Source organism: Marmota marmota, unplaced genomic scaffold (genome assembly GCF_001458135.2).
Source record: "Marmota marmota marmota unplaced genomic scaffold, marMar, whole genome shotgun sequence".
NCBI classification, from domain to species: domain Eukaryota; kingdom Metazoa; phylum Chordata; class Mammalia; order Rodentia; family Sciuridae; genus Marmota; species Marmota marmota.
This window is the reverse complement of record NW_026000174.1, coordinates 11,277,460-11,287,185: the sequence shown is the minus strand read 5'-3', so window position 1 is coordinate 11,287,185 and position 9,726 is coordinate 11,277,460. Positions and strand designations below refer to the sequence as shown.

At 45.5% G+C, this 9,726-nt stretch overlaps 1 protein-coding gene across 1 annotated transcript; it reads left to right on the top strand.

Moving 5' to 3' along the window:
• The first annotated feature begins 6,999 nt into the window (after nt 1-6,999).
• Nucleotides 7,000-8,874, top strand: LOC107135484 (syncytin-1-like). The gene has a single exon (XM_015477377.2). The coding sequence runs from the start codon at nt 7,003-7,005 to the stop codon at nt 8,752-8,754; it is 1,752 nt and encodes a 583-aa protein (XP_015332863.2). The 5' UTR covers nt 7,000-7,002; the 3' UTR covers nt 8,755-8,874.
• Nucleotides 8,875-9,726: the final 852 nt, after the last annotated feature.

The window sequence follows — 9,726 nt, the reverse complement described above, 5'->3', positions numbered from 1 at the left end:
AAGACACATCAAGGAGAGAAAACTACAGACAAATATCCCTGATGAACATAAGACACAAAAAATCCTTAATAAAATATTAGCAATCCACATTCAAAACTACATTAAGAAGATTGTACACCATGATCAAGTTGGTTTCATCCCAGGGATGCAAGCTTGGTTAATATACACAAAGCAATAAATATGATTTACCACATAGAAATAATTAAGGACGAAAGTCACATGATTATCTCAACAGCTGCAGAAAAACCCTTCAACAAAATTTAGTACCCACTCATGAGTAAAAAAAAATTGAAGAAACTAGAAATAAAGGAACTTAACTTACCATCATAAAGGCTATATAAGACAAACCCATAGCCAGCATCTGAGTGCATAGGGAAAAACTGAAAGTATTTCCTCTAAAATCTGGAACAAGTCAAGGATGTCCATCCTCAATACATTACTAGAAATTCTAACCTGAACAATTAGACAAGAGAACAATTAGACAAGAGAAGGAAATAAAAGGGATAAAAATAGGAGAGAAAGAAGTCAAATTACCACTGTTTGCTGATGGTATTATCCTATATCTAGAAGATCCAAAAAGTTCCACCAGAAGACTTCTACAAATAATAAATAAATTCAACAAAGAAGCAGGATACAAAAGCAACATAGAAAAATCAATAGCTTTTCCATACACTAATAATGAAACTGCTGAGAAAGAAATCAGAAAAAAAATCCCATATACAATGGCCTCAAAAATACATACGTAGGAATAAATCTAACCAAGGATATAAAAGACCTCTACAATGAAACTTATGGAACACCAGAAGAAGACACAAGAAGATGGAAAGACTTCCCATGTTCATGGATAGGCAGAATTAATATTGTTAAAAAGGCCATATTACCAAAAGAAATAAACAGATTTAGTGCAACTCCATCAAAATATTAATGACATTCTTTGTAGAACTAGAAAAAGCAGTTCTAAACTTCATTTGAAAGAATAAAGACCAAGAATAACAAAGCAATTTTAAGCCAAAAAAGTGATGGTGGAGGTATCACAACATCTGACTTCAAATTATATTACAGAGCTATAGAAACAAAAACTGCATGGTACTGTCATAAAAACAGACACATGAACCAATGGAACAGAAGAGAGAACACAGAAGCAAACCCACTCAGATATAGTCTTATGATCCTTGACAAAGTGCTAAAATCATAAACTAGAGATAAGAAACTGGGAAAACTGGGTATCCATATGTAGATGAATGAGACTAGATCCTTATCTCTAACTCTGCACAAAAATCAACTCAAAATGGATCAAAGACCTAGGAATTAGACCAGAAACTATGTGTTGGCAGCAGGTCCACCCTGGCCCCTGGAGCCCTACCTCCACTAGTTTGTTCTGCATGCCAGTGTGGCCAGCTCACAAGGCCATGGTGAACTTGCGGTTTTTCTGTTCCTGCTTGTCCGTCTGAGACATATGTATCCCACGGGAATGCCTTGACCTTTTCTGGTCTGATGGACTTATTGTTAAGGGAGGTTTCGGTACCTGACAATAATAGATGTTGAAACTAAATTTCTCCCCCCTCCTCCTGCTTTTGGGTAGTTTTCCACTTCTGCTGCTTGGGGTATAAAAAAAGTGTGTTAGCAATAAAGGGTATTGACTCCTGAATGAAGAACCTTGGTGTCCTGTGTGTCTTTTAACCTCGCCGTCCCTCGCCGGACTCGGCTCCCTTGGCCGGACGCGGCAATTGGAGGTTCCACCGAGATCCGGAAAGCAGGGGTAAGCGGACGGGGCTCACCTTCTAAGAAAGAAGGGGGAGGATTTGGTTTAAAGATAATTTAAAGAGACAGGGTACGTACCATGGGTAACTCAACAGCAAAGGTTCGTCTGGCCAACGAACTAAAAGAGCTGTTAAATACACAAGGAACAGGAATAAAAACTAAGACTGCAACCGAATTCGTTGAAATTATTGCCCAGGCTTGTCCTTGGTTTCTGACAGGAGGATTTATTAATAATAGTGACTGGGACCTGGTGAGGCATGACCTCCAGAAATTATTGAGGGACCGGGGCTCGGACAGTGTCCCAGTTGCCACCTTTTCCTTATGGAGGTTGGTAAAGGATGCTTTATTAACAGATAAAGTAAAGATCAAGGATCAGCTTGCTGAATGTGAACAGGCCCTTAATCAGGTGCAGGAGGAGCAAATGGCAAAATCCTTAAAGGATGAGGGTCCTCTTGAGGACTCGGGCTCGGGGGGTAGGAAACGCCTCCAGATTTCTAAGCCCAAAAAGGATCCTGAGGACCTCAGTTCTCTCTCTGAGGAAGAGGAGGGATTAGAAAGGGAGATAGAGGAACTAGAACATCGCCTTAAAAGGGCAAATGTGAGGGTGCCTAGGGCCCCCTCAATTGCCGCACCTCCTCCCTATAATCCTGATTGGAATGAGGACGCCCCTACTAGACGGGCGGGGGTCCACTGGGGTTCTAGAGCGGCTCAGGTTTTTCCAATGATTGAAAACGCCGATGCTGATGGACAGCCGGCCAGAGCCCATGTCCCCCTAGCCTTCAAGGACATAAAACAGCTTAAGGAGGCGGTCATTAATTATGGACCTCATGCCCCTTTCACATTGACCCTCTTCGAGTCCTTCTCAGCCAGTCAACTAATACCTAATGATTGGCAGCAACTTTGCAGGGCTGTGTTATCTGGAGGGGATTTCTTATTGTGGAAAAGTGAATATCATGAAAGGTGCCGCGAGCTGGCTCAGATTAACCTGAATGCGGGCCATCAACGGCGAAATGCTGAAATGTTAACAGGAACTGGGCAGTATGCCACCATAGGCCAACAAATTAATTACGACCCAGGTGTTTATGCTCAAATAGCCTCAGCTGCAGTCCATGCCTGGAAAGCCCTGCCCGTTTCTAAGACTGAAGCAAAAATTTCCAAGATCTCTCAAGGGCCCTCTGAACCTTATTCGGACTTTATAGCCCACCTAATGCAGGCGGCTGGAAAAATATTCCCTAATCTAGAACAGGCTATGCCACTTATTAGACAACTGGCATATGAAAACGCTAACACTTACTGCCAAAATGCTATTAAGTCCTCCCGGGCCAAAAGTATAGATGACATGATTCGAGCATGCAAAGATATAGATGGGCCTCATATTACTGGTCAGGTTTTGGCTGCTGCCCTTAAGACTGGAATGCAAAAATCTGATAACAGGGGAACCCGCTCTAAGGGGTGTTTTAAGTGTGGGAAAGAGGGACATATAAGGAGAAACTGCCCGGAAAGGAGCGAGGGTGCTGGCAGAGGGATGCCTGGAATTTGTCCTAGATGTCATAAAGGAAATCATTGGAGCAGTGAGTGCAGGTCAAAATTTGACATCCAGGGTAACCCAATACCGTCGGGAAACGGGAGCAGGGGCCCGCCCCGGGCCCCGGAAGCCAAAGTGTACGGGGCAGTGCAGGGACAGAACAGTGCCCCAGGGAGTGGGCGTCTCCGCCACCTCCCACTGACCAACCCCTTTCTATCTGGGAACTCCCCAGGGGAACACCAGGAAGCGCAGGACTGGACCTCAGTTCCACCTCCCGAGCGGTATTAACTCCCCAAATGGGACCTCAGACGCTGCCTACTGGGGTTTTTGGACCCCTGCCAGAGGGGACGGTGGGACTAGTGTTGGGACGAGGTAGCGCAACTCAGTGGGGCTTGAAGATTCTTACGGGGGTTGTTGATGCTGATTATCAGGGAGAAATAAAAATAGTAGTAGAAGCTACCCAAGGAATTGTTATTCTTCCCCCCGGGGAGCGTATAGCTCAATTGCTGCTGCTACCCTTAGCTTCCATTCCTGGGCACGCCCTCCGTGGGTCCCGGGGCGACGGCAGCTTTGGCTCCACTGGAACTCCCCAGGCCTTTTGGGTAGCTCATTTGGATTCGCGTCCCAACCTGACCATTGAGATACAGGACAAGGCTTTCAAGGGAATACTAGATACGGGGGCGGATGTCTCTGTCATTTCTGAAAAACAATGGCCACCTGCCTGGCCCCTCCAGAGTCCCTCGGCCATATTACAGGGGATAGGACAAACCCGACCAAAAAGAAGTGCTTCCTTTTTAAAATGGAGAGATGGCGAAGGACATAGTGGCCATTTCCAGCCTTATGTGGTGACTGGACTCCCCACGAATCTTTGGGGGAGGGACTTGCTTCATCAAATGGGGGCTATTCTTACTACCCAGACTTTAAAAGGAAATAATAACTTTGTTAATGATGCAATGCTAGACATGGGGTGGATCCCTGGAAGGGGACTAGGAAAGAGACATGAGGGCAGAATATCACCTGTGGATCCAGCGGAACAGGTTACCCGGCAGGGAAGAGACCGGAGAGGACTGGGAAATTTATCCTAGGGGCCACTGAAGTGCGGCCACCTCCACTGTCCATTACTTGGTTATCAGATGACCCTGTGTGGGTAGAACAGTGGCCCCTAACTAAGGACAAATTACAGGCCGCTTCCCTATTAGTTCAAGACCAGCTTAAGTTAGGACATGTGGTGCCCTCTACCTCCCCTTGGAATACCCCTATTTTTGTTATACAAAAGGGGTCTGGGAAGTGGAGACTTCTTCAGGACCTACGGGCTATTAATAAAACTATGCAACACATGGGACCCTTACAGCCAGGGCTACCCTTTCCTACTGCGATCCCAAAGGATTGGCATCTTATTGTCATAGATTTAAAAGATTGTTTCTTCTCTATCCCCTTAGACCCACGAGACCAAAAGCGTTTTGCTTTTTCCTTGCCTTCCACAAACTTTAGGGAACCTTACCAACGGTATGAATGGACCGTCCTACCTCAAGGGATGACTAATAGTCCTACAATGTGCCAATATTTTGTAGCTGAGGTTTTACGACCCTTTCGACAGCAGTTCCCACAGCTCTACCTCATTCATTATATGGATGACATCTTACTGGCAGGGCCCAAGAAAGAAAGGCTTCTTCAATCTTATGAAGTCCTCCAATCCCTTCTAAAAGGGGCAGGGCTGGTCATAGCACCCGAAAAGGTGCAGTTTCAACACCCTTACAATTATTTGGGATACATCATTAATAACATAGGAATCTTTCCCCAGAGACCCCAGTTCCAGATAAATCAGCTCAAAACTTTACATCAGTGGCAGACATTCCTTGGAGAAATACAGTGGCTGCGCCCGTCCTTTCATATTCCAACTGGAGAGCTCAAACCCCTGTATGACCTCTTGCGAGGAGATCCTTCTCCTACGTCGTGTAGAGTACCTACACCAGAAGCCTTACGAGCACTGAGGCTAATAGAAGAGGCTCTGCAGGACATGCAGATTACGCAGATAGATTATTCTCTGCCCTTGTCATTTATAGTTCTACCTTCTAAAATTACTCCCACAGGAGTGTTCTGGCAAACGGGTCCCATTTATTGGGTCCACTTGCCGGCTTCTAACCCCCGGGTATTGACTCCCTTTTATGAGCTAGTTATTAACTTAATTTGGAAGGCTAAATATTTGGGTGATGCATTGTTTGGAAAAACCTTTGACATACTTATTCAACCTTACACTCAAGATATGATACACAAGTTACAACAAGAACATGACCTTTGGTGTCTTTTCCTGTGCAGCTTTAAGGGTCAGATTGATAATCACTTCCCTAAACATAGACTTTTGGAGGGCTTTAAAAGGTGTCCCATTATCTTCCCAAAGATTATGAAAAGGGAACCTATTCCAAAGGCCCAAACTGTATATACAGATGGGGCCAAAAATGGATTTGCCGTCGTTTTTGATGGATCTCAAATTCTCCGACAACCTGTGTCAGGTCAGTCGGCCCAAAAGGCGGAAGTTGAAGCTTTAATCATAGCTCTCAAAGTCTATAGTTCTATTCCTCTTAATGTATATACTGACAGCTTGTATGTAGCCAATCTGGCTCTAGTCATAGAAACAGCATCATATATTGGAAAGCAATCCACCATCACAGAACAACTACAGGTAGTACAGCTTCTCATTTGGGCTAGACGAGATCCTTTATACATTGGCCACATCCGAAGCCATTCAGGGCTCCCTGGACCTTTGTCAGAGGGCAACGCAAAAGCAGACGCTGCTACTCATGCTGTTGGCCTTTCCTGTGTGACGACCGAATATGATAAGGCCTTACAATTCCATAACAAATTTCATTTAAATGCACAGTCTTTACGCTTCCACACAGGATGTTCACGAGACCAAGCTTTACAAATTGTCTCATTATGTCCAACCTGTGCACCATTTATTCATTCTCCTTCCCTTGGGGTTAATCCAAGAGGATTACAACCTAATGATGTCTGGCAAACTGATGTTACACACTTCCCTAGCTTTGGTAAGCTCTCCTTTATACATGTTTCCACTGACACATATTCTGGCTTCATTTTTGCCACCTTACATACTGGAGAGAAGGCTAAGGACGTAATCAGTCATCTTCTAAAAGCCTTTTCCTCCATGGGCACCCCACGATGCCTCAAAACCGATAATGGTCCCGCATATGTAAGCCAGGCGGTTCAACGGTTTTGCACCCAATGGGAAATTAATCATAAGACTGGAATCCCTTATAATCCACAGGGACAGGCTATCGTGGAACGAGCCCATCAACATTTAAAAACTTATTTGCAAAAAACAAAAGAGGGGGAGATATACCGGAATTGTCAGGGACCACAAGCACTTCTAAGCATAACCTTATTTACTTTAAATTTTTTACTCACTGACACTGGAGGGCGCACGGCTGCACAACGCCACTTTTCCCCTCCCACTGTACAAGATGCTCAAATAAGGTGGAAAGATTTATCCACCGGAAAGTGGCAACCCCCAGCTCCACTCTTAGCTAGAGTGAGGGGAGCTGTATGTGTTTTTCCCCCAGGAACTGAGAAGCCCATTTGGATCCCGGAGCGCTGCACCAGACCGGTGAATGAAAATTCAAGACAAAATGAAGTTCCCAAGATGGCTGATCCTGCCGCTGTTGTTCTCACCCCTTCAAGTGAGTGCCGAGACACACCTCATGAGCTGGACCCCGCTTGTGGCATTCCTTCTGGACAGGTTTGCTGAAGGAGGGCTTGACCCCCCACCTGGGAATATTCATGAATATCTTTTTGGAGCCCCTTGTGAGTGTAAGGGAGGGCCCCGGCACTCGGCCCCCTCTGGTTATATCCAGAGCATTGATTGTGGGACTAAAGTAGCCTATATGGCGGCTGAACTCAATGAAAACATCGGAGGATTTGAGCAACCAAAATGGGTATGTGTTAATAAGCCCGGACTTGTTGTCCCTAATCCGACCGAGACTCTTGGAAGCTGTTCTGCCACTTGTCATTACACCCCGGCAATGCACATCTCCTGTTATACATCGGCCTCAATTTGTGTTAATAATCAAGGAAAACAGTATTTTGAGGCCATCCTAACTAACACCCGTGGAGAATGGGGGACCACTTATAATTATATTCCTTTTCTTGGTGACCGGGGAGGGGAAGGCATCACGACTCGGTTAACGGAGGCGGGATGTGAGGGCGTCGTGGGTAAACCTTCCTGCTGGCCCATGCAGGCCCCCATCGGAGTCTCTGATGGAGGGGGACCCACTGATGCTATCAAACACCTTCAGGTGATTAAGCTTTTAAAGCCGGAGATCCCTAAGCCTACATACCACCCCTTGATATTGCCCAAATCCCAGCTTCCTGATTTAGATGCCAATACATTAGATATCCTAGAAACTACCTTTTCTTTACTTAACAGTTCCAATCCTACCCTTGCTGGTGATTGCTGGCTCTGCATGACGGCAGGTGCAGTCATGCCATTGGCGGTTCCCATCAATTATACCATTGATGATGACAACACATGTCAATCTGGGCTACCCTTTAAGGTGCAGCCTCTAGGTGGTTTTATGTCATGCCTTCTGGGCATGATGCAAAATAATACCTATGATGTTGATGTTGGAGTCTCTTCCTTTGGAAACTGCTCATTAGTAAAGAATTACTCCTCACCTACTCCGCCCATTTGTCCCCCTAATGGTACAGTTTTTATGTGTGGTGGAAATTTAGCTTTTCCCAGGCTCCCAGCAAATTGGACTGGTGGTTGCGTTCTGGCATTACTGCTTCCTGATATCACGATTATCTCAGGAGATGAACCCCTACCCATTCCTAGCCTAGACATCTTAGTTAGAAGACACAAGAGAGCTGTGCAGGCCTTACCACTCCTTGTTGGCCTTGGAATAACCGCTGCTGTGGGTACAGGCACGGCGGGATTGGGTACGGCTATACATTCTTACCGCCGCCTATCTCAACAGCTTATAGATGATGTGCAAACCCTGTCGGGAACCATTAAAGACTTACAAGACCAGATAGACTCTCTAGCAGAAGTAGTTCTTCAGAACAGGCGGGGTTTAGACTTGCTTACTGCCAATCAAGGGGGAATTTGTTTAGCCCTTGGGGAGAGGTGCTGTTTTTATGCTAACAAATCTGGCATAGTTCGCACAAAAATTAAACAACTCCAAGAAGACCTAGAAAAAAGGAGGAGGGAATTATTTGAGAACCCTCTCTGGACTGGACTTAATGGATTTTTGCCTTATCTTCTTCCCTTATTGGGACCATTGTTAGGCCTCCTTCTAGTAGTGGCAGTAGGACCCTGCATTGTAAATAAGATAGTACAATTCATTAAAGATCAAATTAATATCTTAGCCTCTAAGCCGATACAGGTTCACTATCAACGCTTAAAGATGGATGATCGCCTCTCTGAAATATACTTCAGACCGATCCGAAGATGAGTGTCCTCCTTAAAAGAAGAACTCCTGCCATATCTTTTCTCTATGCATACCTCTCCCTCTTGCTTTCCTGTACTAGGATCTTTGCTGTCTAATCTCTAGGTCCAATCACATCTGCCATTCGGCGGTGACGGTCGTGGGTCCCGTAGGTGGAGACGGTTAAGCGTTCACCACAATAATGTCTTGATAGGTCATAACACCTTGAGCTGATCTTGTAGTACCCAGTGACGGGCAACTTTCACGCTTGCTGTGCGACCTAAGACAGGGAATCGGGGCCTTCCCAGAGACGGGTAAGCATCGCAAGGGCTGTGAACGACCTAAGACAGGGGCTACTTGATTCCCACTGGCATACAAAAAACAAAAGAGGGGGACTTGTTGGCAGCAGGTCCACCCTGGCCCCTGGAGCCCTACCTCCACTAGTTTGTTCTGCATGCCAGTGTGGCCAGCTCACAAGGCCATGGCGAACTTGCGGTTTTTCTGTTCCTGCTTGTCCGTCTGAGACATATGTATCCCACGGGAATGCCTTGACCTTTTCTGGTCTGATGGACTTATTGTTAAGGGAGGTTTTGGTACCTGACAATAATAGATGTTGAAACTAAATTTCTCCCCCCTCCCTCCTGCTTTTGGGTAGTTTTCCACTTCTGCTGCTTGGGGTATAAAAAAAGTGTGTTAGCAATAAAGGGTATTGACTCCTGGATGAAGAACCTTGGTGTCCTGTGTGTCTTTTAACCTCGCCGTCCCTCGCCGGACTCGGCTCCCTTGGCCGGACGCGGCACTATGCAACTCCTAGAAGAAAACAAAGGGTCAGCATTCCAACATACAGGCACAGGCAACAACTTTCTCAATAGGACTCCTAAAGCTCAAGAAATAGTATCAAGAATTAATAAATGGGACAGCATCAAATTTAAGAGCTTCTGCACAGCAAAGGAAACAATTAAGAATACAAAGAAAGAATCTACAGAATGGGAGAAAATC